General features: G+C 50.8%; 1 protein-coding gene across 1 annotated transcript; it reads left to right on the top strand.

Annotated features, from left to right (window-relative positions):
* Positions 1-1,566: 1,566 nt before the first annotated feature.
* LOC132808990 (homeobox protein Hox-C6-like) lies at positions 1,567-11,227 on the top strand. The gene is made up of 2 exons (XM_060822379.1): positions 1,567-1,867; positions 10,307-11,227. Exons 1-2 carry the CDS (start codon positions 1,567-1,569, stop codon positions 10,594-10,596), a joined length of 591 nt encoding a protein of 196 aa, XP_060678362.1. The 3' UTR covers positions 10,597-11,227.
* Positions 11,228-14,286: the final 3,059 nt, after the last annotated feature.

The raw sequence follows: 14,286 nt of genomic DNA, 5'->3' as shown, positions 1-14,286 counted from the left end.
GGGCTGTACAGCCTGATTCCCCACCACCGGGATTCTTTTTGGATTGATACAGTGTCCAAATACTGTCCACTCTCCCTTGTCTACGTGGCACACAGATTTCCAACATCTGGACGCTCACTTGGGGTTGAGAAGGCAACGAGACGGGAATGAGGGGTGATGGGGAAATGGGGAGGATGGGGGAACGATGGGGGTGTGGGTGGAATGGGAAGGAATGGGGGAATGGTGGGGGTGAGGGGGATGGGGAGGAGTGGGAAACAGTGGGGGTATAAGGAGGAGGGAGTGTGGGGGTGAATTGGGGGTGAGGGGCATGAGGAGGAGGGGGTGGGTAGGGGAATTGGGGGTGAGGGGGAATGGTGTGGGTGAGGAGGGAATTGGGGGTGAGGTGTATGAGGAGGAGGGGATTGTGAGGGGGGATTTGGGGGTGAGGGGTATAGGAGGAAGGGGTTGCGAGGGGGGAATTGGGGGTGAGGGGCATGAGGAGGAGGGGTGTGAGGGAAAATTGGGGGTGAGGGGGGAATGAGGAGGAGGGGGTTGTGAGAGGGGAATTGGGGGTGAAGTGTATGAGAAAGAGGGGGTTGTGAGGGGGGAATTGGGGATGAGGGATGTGAGGAGGAGGGGGTGTGGGGGAGAATTGGGGGTGAGGGAGGAATGGTGTGGGTGAGGGGTGTGAGGATGGGGGTGTGTGGGGCGAATTGGGGCTGAGTGGTATGAAGAGGAGGGTGTTGTGAGGGGGAATTGGGGGTGAGGGGTGTGAGGATGGGGGTGTGAGGGGGAATTGGGGGTGAGGGGTATGAGGAGGAGGGAGGTTGTGAGGGGGGAATTGGGGATGAGTGGGGAATGGTGTGGGTGAGGGGGGAATTGGGGGTGAGGGGTATGAGGAGGAGGGGGTGTGAGGGGGAATTGGGGGTGAGGGGTATGAGGAGGAGGGAGGTTGTGAGGGGGGAATTGGGGGTGTGAGGAGGGGGGTGTGAGGGGGAATTGGGGGTGAGGGGTATGAGGAGGAGGGGCGTGGGGGGAATTGGGGGTAGGGGTATGAGGAGGAGGGGGTGGGTAGGGGAATTGGGGGTGAGGGGGAATGATGTGGGTGAGGGGGGAATGGTGTGGGTGAGGGGTGTGAGGATGGGGGTGTGAGGGGCGAATTGGGGCTGAGGGGTATGAGGAGGAGGGGGTTGTGAGGGGGAATTGGGGGTGAGGGGGAATGGTGTGGGTGAGGGGGGAATTGGGGGTGAGGGGTGTGAGGAGGAGGGAGGTTGTGAGGGGGGAATTGGGGGTGTGAGGAGGGGGTTACGAGGGGTGAATTGGGGGCGAGGAGGGATGGAGAGGAGGGGAGGAAGGGTGGGGGGGGGAGGGAGACAAGGCGGGGAATGGGGGTTTGTGCTCCTGGGGACCAGACGGAAGGGGGTCTGATGGTTGAGGAGAGGGGACCGACTGTCTCAGGGGGCAGGTTACCCTCCGCCCGTACCAGCCCGGAGGGGAGGGGAGGGGAGGGTAGGGGAGGGAGCTGCCTTGGGTTGGCTGGGGTGGAGTTGGCTAGAGTTGGATGGGAGGGAGGGAGGAACAGCCCAAATGAATCTCCCTTTCGCCAGCTCCCCGTCTCTCCCGCGCCGCCCTGCCGCCCGCCCGGAGCCGGACCCGGACCCGGCGCCCTTCGGCCCGGCCGCCTATCCCGCCGCGGCGCAGTGGGGAGCCGCCTTCCCGCTGCCTGCCGTCGCCGGGCCTGCTGCCTACTTGCCCGCGGGCCGGGAGGACGGGCCGAGCGGCCGGCTGGATCCCCCGCACGGCCGCAGGGACGGGGTCCCCGGAGCCGGGTCCCGGTGGGTCAGCCACCCGGTACACCCCTGGATGTGGAAACGCAGCTCCCGGGTCGGTGAGTGCACAGTTCCTGGGGGTGGGGTGGGGGCTACTGGGTGAGGAGGTGAGCTGGAGGGGGTGGGGGTGGAACTGTGGGGGAGACACTGAGGGACTGACACTTGCCTCTCTCCCTCTCTCAGAGACATTCACCAGCTCTCTGTCTCTGTCTCACACGGAAACACTCATTATCTCTCTCTCTATCTCACACGTAAACACACTCTCTCTCTCACTCTCTCTCTGTCTCACACAGAAACACACTCTGTCTATCTCAATCTATCTCTCTATCTCACACTTAAACACTCTCTCTGTGTGTCTCACACAGAAACACACACTGTCTATCTCAATCTATCTCTCTATCTCACACTTAAACACACTCTCACTCTCTGTCTCACACAGAAACACACACTGTCTCTCAATCTATCTCTATCTCACACGCAAACACTCTCTCTCACTCTCTCTGTCTCACACAGAAACACACTCTGTCTATCTCAATCTATCTCTCTATCTCACACTTAAACACACTCTCTCACTCTCTGTCTCACACAGAAACACACACTGTCTCTCAATCTATCTCTATCTCACACGCAAACACACTCTCTCTCACTCTCTCTGTCTCACACAGAAACACACACTGTCTCTCAATCTATCTCTATCTCACACGTAAACACACTCTCTCTCTCTCACTCTCTCTGTCTCACACAGAAACACACTCTGTCTATCTCAATCTATCTCTCTATCTCACACGCAAACACACTCTCTCTCTCACTCTCTCTGTCTCACACAGAAACACACTCTGTCTATCTCAATCTATCTCTCTATCTCACACTTAAACACACTCTCTCACTCTCTGTCTCACACAGAAACACACACTGTCTCTCAATCTATCTCTATCTCACACGCAAACACACTCTCTCTCACTCTCTCTGTCTCACACAGAAACACACACTGTCTCTCAATCTATCTCTATCTCACACGTAAACACACTCTCTCTCTCTCACTCTCTCTGTCTCACACAGAAACACACTCTGTCTATCTCAATCTATCTCTCTATCTCACACTTAAACACACTCTCTCACGCTCTGTCTCACACAGAAACACACACTGTCTATCTCAATCTATCTCTCTATCTCACACTTAAACACACTCTCTCACTCTCTATCTCACACAGAAATACACTGTCTATCTCAATCTATCTCTCTATCTCACACTTAAACACACTCTCTCTCTCACTCTCTCACACAGAAACACACACTATCTATCTCAATCTATCTCTATCTCACACGCAAACACACTCTCTCTCTCACTCTCTCTGTCTCACACAGAAACACACTCACTGTCTCACTCTCTCTATCTCACAGGTAAACACTCTCTCTCTCTCTCTCTCTCTGTCTATCTCACACAAAAACACACTCACTATCTCACTCTCTGTCTATCTCAATCTGATCATCTCTATCTCACACGGAAACACACACACCACACACTCTCTGTCTATCTCAGTCTGACTATCTCTCTATCTCACAAGTAAACACACTCTCTCTCTCTCTGTCTATCTCACACAGAAACACACTCACTCTCTCTATCTCACACGTATACACTCTCTCTCTCTCTGTCTATCTCGGTCTGACTATCTCTCTATCTCACAAGTAAACACACTCTCTCTCTCTGTCTATCTCACACAGAAACACACTCACTCTCTCTATCTCACACGTATACACTCTCTCTCTCTCTGTCTATCTCAGTCTGACTATCTCTCTATCTCACAAGTAAACATTCTCTCTCTCTCTCTCTGTCTATCTCAGTCTGACTATCTCTCTATCTCACACAGAAATTCACAATCTCTCTCCCGATCTCACACAGAAACACTCTCACATTCTCTCTATCCCACACGTATACACACACTCTCTCTCTCTCTCTCTGTCTATCTCACACGGGAACACACACGCACACGCTCTTACACTCTCTCTCTCTATCTCACTCAGCCTATCTCTGAAATTCACGATCTCTCTCCCGATCTCACACAGCAACACTCTCACATTCTGTCTATCCCACACAAAAACACACCCACTATCTCTCTCTCTCTCTCTCCATTTCACGCAGAAACGCGCTCACTATCTCTCTCTGTCCATCTTAGAAGCATGCTCACTGTCTCACTCTCACTCTGTCTATCTCACACAGACATTCACGATCTGTCTCCCCATCTCACACCGAAACACTCACCTTCTCCCTCTCTCACACACACAGAAACACACCCACTATCTCACTCTGTCTATCCCACTCTGCCGACCTCGCACAGAAATTCATATCTCTCTCCCGGTCTCACACAGAAACACTCTCACTTCTCTCGGTCTATTTCACTCAGAACCACACCCACTCTCTCTCTCTCTCTCTCTGTCTACCTCGCTCTGCCTATCTCACACAAAAATTCACGATCTCTATCTCACTCAGAAACACACTCACTGACTCACTCACTCTCTGTCTACCTCACTTTCCCTATCTCACACAGAAACACACACTCTCTGACTCTCTCACTGTCTGTCTCATACAGAAATTCACGATCTCTCTCTATCTCACACAGAAACACACCCACCATCTCTCTCTCTGTCTACCTCGCTCTGCCTATCTCACACAGAAATTCACGATCTCTCTCTACCTCACTCAGAAACACACTCACTGACTCACTCACTCTCTGTCTACCTCACTTTCCCTATCTCAGACAGAAATTCGCCATCCTTCTATCTCACACAGAAACACACACTCTCTGACTCTCTCACTGTCTGTCTCATACAGAAATTCAGATGTTTCTCGAACATAAAAACGCACCCACTCTTTTTATCTCACACAGGAAAATTCACGATCTCTCTCTACCTCACTCAGAAACACACCCACCATCTCTCTCTCTCTCTCTCTCTGTCTGTCTACCTCGCTCTGCCTATCTCACACAGAAATTCACGATCTCTATCTCACTCAGAAACACACTCACTGACTCACTCACTCTCTGTCTACCTCACTTTCCCTATCTCACACAGAAACACACACTCTCTGACTCTCTCACTGTCTGTCTCATACAGAAATTCAGATGTTTCTCGAACATAAAAACGCACCCACTCTTTTTTTTACCTCACACAGGAAAATTCACGCTCTCTCTATCTCACACAGAAACACACTCCCTATCTCTCTCTCTCACTCTATCTCAAACAGAAATTCACAATCTCTCTCTATCTCACACAAAACATTCTCACCCTCTCTCTGTCTATCTCACACAGCTATTGACGATGTCTCACTGTCTCACACAGAAACACTCTCACTATCTCTCTCTCTCTGTCTATCTCACTCAATCTATTTCAGAAATTTGCGCTCTCTCACACAAAAAAACACACTCAGTATTTCTCACTCTGTCTCAGAAATTCACGATCTCTATCTCACACAATCACGCTCACTATTTCTCTCTCTGTCTCACACATAAATTCACAATCCCTCTCTCTATCTCACACAAAACACACCCACCATCTCTCTCTCTCTATCTCACACAGAACATACTCTCTGCCTCACTCTCTCTGTCTACCTCACTGTCTATCTCACACAGAAATTCACTCTCTCACTATCTTGCACAAAACACGCCCACTATCTCTCTCTCTCTATCTCACACAGAAACACACTCACTATCTCCCTTTCTATTTCACACAGAGACACACTCACTCTATCACACTGTCTTTCACTCTCTCAATCACAGATACACTATCTTATTCTCCCTCTATCTCATACAGAGACACACTCACTCTATCACTATGTCTTTCACTCTCTCGATCACACACAGAGATACACTATCTTATTCTCCCTCTATCTCATACAGACACACTCACTCACTCTCTCACACTCTTTCCTTCGCTGACTCCCTATCACACAGCGATATACTCACTACCTCTCTCACACACAAACAGAAAGACACTCACTCTGTCACCCTTTCTTTCACTCTATCACAAGCAGAGATACATACTCTATCTCACTCTCTCTATCTCATACAGAGATACACATACTCTCTGTCTTAAATAGAAACACTCACTATCTCTCAGTCTCTATCTCACAGACATTCATTATCTCTTGCTCTATCTCACACTCACTGTCACTCTCACTCTATCTCAGTCAGAGATACACACTATCTCTCTCACTCGCTGTCTCACCAAGACATACTCTCTGTCACTCTCACTTTCACTCTCTCTGTCATATACAGAAGCATTCAACTCTATTTGTGCCTCCCCATCTCACCCTTACTATCTCTCTATCTCACACAGAGAGACACACACCATCGCTCTCTTACTCTAGCTATCTCACACAGGGACGCAACATCGCTCTCTCTCTCTGACACACACACACTATCTCTCTCGCTCTCTCTATCTCCCACACAGAGACACACACTATCTCTTTCACACACACACACACTCTTTTACACTCCCTCATATCTCTCTCACACACTTTCTCTTTCTCTCTCTCTCTCACACACACACATACACACACCCCTTCTTCCATGCACACTGTCTCACACCCATGCACACACAGAGATTCTCTCTCTCACACACACACATATTCACACACTCCTACATGAACACAGGTAAAACACAGAAACTAACCACCTACATGTACAGACAAATCCTTGCAGATCTGCATTGCATCAGAATACAAGAGACTGAGAAACAAGTTACACCAAATGACTAAACCCAGACAAAACTATGCCGAGAACACCAACTACCTCATATCTGCACAAGACGTGAGTGTCCCCCACAAGTGTTGATAATTTACTCAGCAAAATGAAAGAACACAGAGCAATGTAGATTCCTGCTGGTCGATCTGCGCCATCAACATCTCACCCATTCTGTGCTGTCTACAACAAATGTGTCCACGTCTCAGTAAGAGAGGGAATAAGGGAAAGGAAGAGGGAGATGGTGACGGACAGAAATTGTAACTGAATTGGGTTAATCCTTCCTTTCTTGGTCAGAGCATTCAGTGCAGGAGTTGAGAGGTCATATTGCGGCTGTACAGGAAGTTGATCAGGGCCAGTTTTGGAATGTTGTGTTCAATTCTGGTCCTCTTCCTATCAGAAGGATGTCATAGAGTCATAGAGATGTACAGCATAGAAACAGACCCTTCGGTCCAAACTGTCCAGGCTGACCCAGATATCCCAACCCAATCTAGTCCCACCTGCCAGCACCCGGCCCATATCCCTCCAAACCCTTCCTATTCATAGACCTATCCAAATGCCTCTTAAATGTTGTAATTGTACCAGCCTCCACCACTTCCTCTGGCAGCTCATTCCATACACGTACCACTCTCTGTGTGAAAAAGTTGCCCCTTAGGTCTCTTTTATATCTTTCCCCTCTCACCCTAAACCTATGCCCTCTAGTTCTGGACTCCCCAACCCCAGGGAAAAGACTTTACCTATTTACCCTATCCATGCCCCTCATAATTTTGTAAACCTCTATAAGGTCACCCTCAGCCTCCGACGCTCCAGGGAAAACAGCCCCAGCATGTTCAGCCTCTCCCTGTAGCTCAAACCCTCCAACATCCTTGTCAATCTTTTCTGAACCCGTTCAAGTTTCACAACATCTTTCCGATAGGAAGGAGACCAGAATTGCACGCAATATTCCAACAGGGGCCCCTAACCAATGTCCTGTACAGCTGCAACATGACCTCCCAACTCCTGTATTCAATACTCTGACCAATAAAGGAAAGCATACCAAACCCCTCCTTCACTATCCTATCGACCTGCGACTCTACTTTCAAGGAGCTATGAACCTGCACTCCAAGGTCTCTTTGTTCAGCAACACTCCCCAGGACCTTACCATTAAGTGGATAAGTCCTGCTAAGATTTGCTTTCCCAAAATGCAGCCCCTCGCATTTATCTGAATTAAACTCCATCTGCCACTTCTCAGCCCATTGGCCCATCTGGTCCAGATCCTGTTGTAATCTGAGGTAACCCTCTTCGCTGTCCACTACACCGACAATTTTGGTGTTAACTGCAAACTTACCAAGTGTCCCTCTTATGCTCGCATCCAAATCATTTATATAAATGATGAAAAGCAGTGGACCCAGCACCGATCCTCGTGGCACTCCACTGGTCACAGGCCTCCAGTCTGAAAAACAACCCTCCACCACCACCCTCTGTCTTTCATCTTTGAAACTTGATGGGTTCAGAAAAGATTTACAAGGATGTTGCCAGGGTTGGAGGGTTTGAGCTACAGGGAGAGGCTGGACAGGCTGGGGCTGTTTTCCCTGGAGCGTCGGAGGCTGAGGGGTGACCTTATAGAGGTTTATAACATCACGAGGGTGGGGGGGTAAATAGACAAGGTCTTTTCCCCCTGGGGTGGGGAAGTCCAGATCTAGAGGGGGGTAGGTTTAAGGTGAGAGGAGGGAAGGGACCCGAGGAGGTGGTGCGTGTGTGGGAGGGGCTGCCAGAGGAAGGGGTGGGGGCTGGTACAATGACAACATTTAAAAGGTGGATGGGGGACAGGAACAGGAAGGGTTTAGAGGGAGATAGGGCCAAGTGCTGGGGAATGGGGACTGGATTAGGTTAGGGATATCTGGGTCAGCACGGATGGGTCGGGCCGAAGGGTCTGTTTCCGTGCTGTACGCCTCTAACAGTCTGACTCAATAGATAAAAGCTGTTTACTTGATTCACATTAATATCATGAAGAATTAAAACTGGCCTAAATGTGAATTAAATATTTGTTTCCCTCTCTTTATATCTCCCACTCTCTTTCTGTCCCTCCCTCTTTCTTTCTCTCTCTCTCGCTCTCTCTTCCTTTCTCTTTTTTCCTCTTTCTCCCTTCATTATTTCTCTCCTGCTTTCTCTTTCTCTGTCTTCCATTCTCTCTCTTCCCTCCCTTTCTCTCTCTCACTTCATCCCTCTTTCTCTCTCCCTTTCTTCTCCCTTATCTCTGCCTCTCTCTCCCGCTCACACTCTCTCTAACTCTTGCTTTCTTGTTCTCTCTCCCTTTCTCCCTCTTTTTGTCTCTCTCTCTCACTTCCTCCCTCTCTTTTTCTCTGTCTCCCTTCTCTCTCTCTATCTTTTTCTCTCTACTTCTCTCTCTGTCCCTCTCCCTCCCCTCCCTCTTTCTCTCTGCCTCTCTCTTCCTCTTTCTCTGTCTCTCCACTCTCTCCTCCTTCCCTCCGTCCCTCTGTCCCTCCTTCTTTCTCTCTTTCTCTATTTCTCCCCTCCTCCCGTTTCTCTCTGCCGCTCTCTCTCCCTCTTTTTCCCACCTTCTCTCTTTCTCTTTCTCTTTCTCTCTCTTTCTCTCTCCCTTTCTCTCTATCTCCCTCACCTCTCACTCACCTTTTCTCTCTCCCAATCCCATCCCCACCTTCTCCCTCTCTGCTTCTGTCTCTCTCCTTTCTCTGTCTCTCCTCCTCTCTCTCCACCTCCCCACCACCACCTTCTCTCTCTCTCCTCTGTCTCTCTCTCTCTCTCTCTCTCCTTTCTCTGTCCCTCCACCTTCTCCCTCTTTCTCTCTCTCCTTCCCCCAATCTTCTCTCTCTCTGTCTCTCTCTCCTTTCTCTGTCCCTCCACCTTCTCCCTCTTTCTCTCTCTCCTTCCCCCAAACCTTCTCTCTCTCTCTCTCTCCTTTCTCTGTCCCTCCACCTTCTCCCTCTTTCTCTCTCTCCTTCCTCCAACCTTCTCTCTCTCTCTCTCTCTCCTTTCTCTGTCCCTCCACCTTCTCCCTCTTTCACTCTCTCTCTCCTTCCCCCAACCTTCTCTCTCTCCTTTCTCTGTCCCTCCACCTTCTCCCTCTTTCTCTCTCTCCTTCCTCCAACCTTCTCTCTCTCTCTCTCTCTCCTTTCTCTGTCCCTCCACCTTCTCCCTCTTTCTCTCTCTCTCTCCTTCCCCCAACCTTCTCTCTCTCTCTGTCTCTCTCCTTTCTCTGTCCCTCCACCTTCTCCCTCTTTCTCTCTCTCCTTCCTCCAACCTTCTCTCTCTCTCTCTCTCTCTCCTTTCTCTGTCCCTCCGCCTTCTCCCTCTTTCTCTCTCTCCTTCCTCCAACCTTCTCTCTCTCTCTCTCCTTTCTCTGTCCCTCCACCTTCTCCCTCTTTCTCTCTCTCCTTCCTCCAACCTTCTCTCTCTCTCTCTCTCTCTCCTTTCTCTGTCCCTCCACCTTCTCCCTCTTTCTCTCTCTCCTTCCTCCAACCTTCTCTCTCTCTCTCTCTCTCTCCTTTCTCTGTCCCTCCACCTTCTCCCTCTTTCTCTCTCTCCTTCCTCCAACCTTCTCTCTCTCTCTCTCTCTCTCTCCTTTCTCTGTCCCTCCATCTTGTCCCTCTTTCTCTCTCTCCTTCCCCCCACCTTCTCTCTCTCTCTCTCTGTATCTCTCTCCTTTCTCTCTGTCTCTCCTCCTTTGCCTCCCTCTCTCTCTCCCTCTCTCTCTCTCTCTCTCTCTTTGTCCCCCCACACCCCCTCCCTCAATCTCGCCAGGATGTGGCTACGGGACAGTAACGCGCAGTTGTCGCCAGGTTTACTCCCGGCACCAGACCCTGGAACTGGAGAAAGAATTCCACTCTAGCCGCTACCTGACCCATCGGCGCAGACTTGAGATAGCCGCCGCCCTGTCCCTGACCGATCGCCAGGTCAAGGTCTGGTTTCAGAACCGGCGGATGAAATGCAAGAGGGAGGGCAACTGGGGCAAGGCATCGACACCGGCCAGCGGCCCAGCGCCGACTGGTGGTGGCTGGCACATGGAAGAGGAGACTGGGGCGAAGGAATGAAGACCCACCCTCAACTCCCCCCTCACTCCCCACCCCCACGAGAGGAAGCGCCCCACCTCCAACCAGCAAAGAGTTCACTCCAACTCCAAATTCCCTCACCCACTGCCACCAAAGCGATCCCTCCTTCCTCCCCCTCCACTCCCCCAACTCACCTCCAATTGAGGGAACAGCTCCCCTTCCCTGGGCTGGTCAGCCCTTCCCCCTCAGGACTCCGTCTTCGGCTAGTCCCGAGGAAGGGTCAATACACGAAAGGGTGACTTTTCAGCCCCATTGGCTCCGTGATTGCCCAGCCTCCTGCCGGTCCCTACCGGATTCCGGCGTCTGCTTTTCCCTGTCTCTGGATCGCTCTCCCCTTTCGCATTTCACCCATTCACATGATCGGAGAATCCCGACCGGCTGGAAGCAGGCCATTCGGCCCATCGAGTCCACACCCAACCTCGGAAAATTATCCCGCTCAGAGAAAGTCCCCACCCTTTTCTCTGCATTACCCATTGGTCAATCCCACCCTAACCTGCACATCCCTGGGCACTACGGGGACAATTTAGCATGGTCAATCCCACCCTAACCTGTACATCCCTGGGCACTACGGGACAATTTAGCACGGCCAATCCCACCCTAACCTGCACATCCCTGGGCACTACGGGACAATTTAGCACGGCCAATCCCACCCTAACCTGTACATCCCTGGGCACTACGGGGACAATTTAGCACGGCCAATCCCACCCTAACCTGCACATCCCTGGGCACTACAGGGACAATTTACCACGGCCAATCCCACCCTAACCTGCACATCCCTGGGCACTACGGGGACAATTTAGCACGGCCAATCCCACCCTAACCTGCACATCCCTGGGCACTATGGGGACAATTTAGCACGGCCAATCCCACCCTAACCTATACATCCCTGGGCACTACGGGGACAATTCAGCACGGCCAATTCCACCCTAACCTGCACATCCCTGGGCACTACGGGACAATATAGCACGGCCAATCCCACCCTAACCTGCACATCCCCGGGCACTACGGGGACAATTTAGCACGGCCAATCCCACCCTAACCTGCACCTATTTGGATTGTGGGAAGAAACCCCACGTTGACACGGGAGATGGGCAGTGGGGAGAACGTGCCTCTCCAACACACACACACACACACACACACACACACACACACACACCCATTCGCACAACAGATCCCTCTCTCGTTCACCCCAACACACACATTCACACACCCATTTACACAATACATTCCATTCCTCTACCTCACCAGTAAGACAGAACACCCCTCCTCGCCTCCCCACACCCATTCACAGAATACAGCCCTCGCCATTTACCATAGGACCATCGAGACCGAGGAGTAAATGTAGGCCATTCGGCCCATCGCGTCTGCTCCGCCATTCACTGAGATCTGACCGCCCTCCTCCATATAAAACCTCAAACCCGCTCACCCACCCCCTCCGGTCCAGTGCCACTGAAAATCTCCTCCCCCGAATTTAATCCTCTCCCTCTCACCACCACTTGTTGAGCTAAGATACCACGGTCCCATGGCATCAGCCTCCATTCCACCCAGAATTCCTGTCCCCTGACACACCATCCGTCCAACTGAAAAGGACTGATCCCCCTCATAGAACATAAAACATTCCAGCGCAGAACAGGCCCTTCGGCCCACGTTGTTGCGCCGCCCTGTCATACTAACCCGAAGCCCATCCCACCTACACTATTCCATGTGTCCATATGTCTGTCCAATGGCGACTTAAACTTGGCGAATCTACGACCGTTGCAGGCAAAGCGTTCCAAACCCCCTCCTACTCTCTGAGTAAAGAAACTACCTCTAACATCTGTCTTATACCTATCTCCCCTCAGTTTAAAGCTGTGTCCCCTTGTGTTTGCCGTCCCCATACTTGGAAAAAGGCTCTCCCTGCCCACCCTCTCCAACCCTCTGATTATCTTGTATGTCTCTATTAAGTCCCCCCTCAGCCGCCTTCTCTCTAACGAGAACAGCCTCAAGTCCCTCAGCCTTTCCTCGTGAGACCTTCCCTCCGTACCAGGGCAACGTCCCGGTAAATCTCCTCTGCCCCCTTCCCAGAGCTCCCACCTCCTTCCTGTAACGCGGTGACCAGAACCGGACACGATACCCCGAGTGTGGCCGCACCCCAGGGTTTTGTACAGCTGCAGCATGACCCCCGGGGCTCCGAAACTCAATCCCTCTCCCAATAAAAGCTAACGCACCGTACGCCTTCTTAACCACCCTGTCAACCTGGGGAGGGGGGCAACTTTCAGGGATCTCTCTGCTTAACCCTCCTTTTCAACTCCTCAGTTGTGTTGGATGTTTCGACCGTGGACACTCAACTCTCATCATCTATCTTTCAAAGATAGACACTGAGAGGGTCTTAACGTAACTTTACGTTGCGTACAAATGAGAGTGAGAGAAACAAATTGCTTTTCAAGGAAAATAATAATATTTCGGATGTTGTAATATTTTGTGTGTGCCCAATTTCTATTCTGACGAGAGGATGTGACTATTTAAGATTAAAATCACGTATTTTGCAAACGAAAAGGTTATTTTTTTTGTTAAGAAAGCCGAGGGAGGTTACCTCAGAGTACAAAGGAACATCGATCAGATGGGCCGAAGGGCCAAGGAGTGGCAGATGGAGTTTAATTCAGGTAAATGCGAGGTGCTGCATTTTGGGAAAGCAAATCTTAGCAGGACTTATACACTTAATGGTAAGGTCCTAGGGAGCGTTGCTGAACACAGAGACCTTGGAGTGCAGGTTCATAGCTCCTTGAAAGTGGAGTCGCAGGTAGACAGGAGAGTGAGGAAGGCGTTTGGTATGCTTTACTTTATTGGTCAGAGTGTTGAGTACAGGAGTTGGGAGGTCATGTTGTGGCTGTACAGGACATTGGTTAGGCCACTGTTGGAATATTACATGCAATTCTGGTCTCCTTCCTATCGGAAAGATGCTGCGAAACTTGAACGGGTTCAGAAAAGATTCACAAGGATGTTGGAGGGTTTGAGCTACAGGGAGATAGTCTGGGGCAACATCGAGGGGCTGAAGGGCCTGTACTGTTCTGGAATGTTCTATGTTCTCAATCCTGTCCCTCAGGATTCCCTCCAACAACTTGCCCTCCACTGACGTCAGGCTGGTTTATAGGTCCCTGGCTTTGTGTCATGGGTAGACAGGTTGAAGAAGGTGTTTCGCACGGTTGCCTTCATCGCTCAGCCCTTTGAGCGGAGGGAGTTGGGGGACGTAACGTTGGGGTGGTACAGGAGGTTGGTGAGATCTTCCCTGGTGCACTGTGCCCAGTTCTGGTCACCCCCGTCACAGGAAGGATGTGGTTAACCTGGAGGAGGGTAAAGTCCTGGGGAGTGTTGCTGAACCACAGAGACCTTGGAGAGCAGGTTCATAGCTCCTTGAAAATAGAGCCTTAGGGAGACAGGATGGTGAAGGAGGCGTTGGGTATGCTTTCCTTTATCGGTCAGACACAACAAAAGAACTGCAGATGCTGGAATCCAAAGTAGAGAGGCAGGAGGCTGGAGGAACACAGCAAGCCAGGCAGCATCAGGAGCGGGAGAAGTCGACATTTTAGGTGTCATCTTTTTTCAGAACTCATCCCTGAAGAACGGTTATCTCCAAAACGTCAACGTCTCCAATTGTCATCGATTGTTGGGCAAACCCATCTGGTTCACCAATGT

The sequence above is a fragment of the Hemiscyllium ocellatum genome (genome assembly GCF_020745735.1).
Source record: "Hemiscyllium ocellatum isolate sHemOce1 chromosome Y unlocalized genomic scaffold, sHemOce1.pat.X.cur. SUPER_Y_unloc_1, whole genome shotgun sequence".
Lineage (NCBI taxonomy): Eukaryota > Metazoa > Chordata > Chondrichthyes > Orectolobiformes > Hemiscylliidae > Hemiscyllium > Hemiscyllium ocellatum.
This window is presented reverse-complemented; position numbering and strand designations above follow the sequence as displayed.

Excerpts from the sequence above, each read along its gene's own strand:
- LOC132808990 (XM_060822379.1), top strand. The coding sequence starts at position 1,567 with ATGAATCTCCCTTTCGCCAGCTCCCCGTCTCTCCCGCGCCGCCCTGCC. Across the intron at positions 1,868-10,306 it reads GAAACGCAGCTCCCGGGTCG|GATGTGGCTACGGGACAGTA; the intron begins GTGAGTGCACAG and ends CAATCTCGCCAG.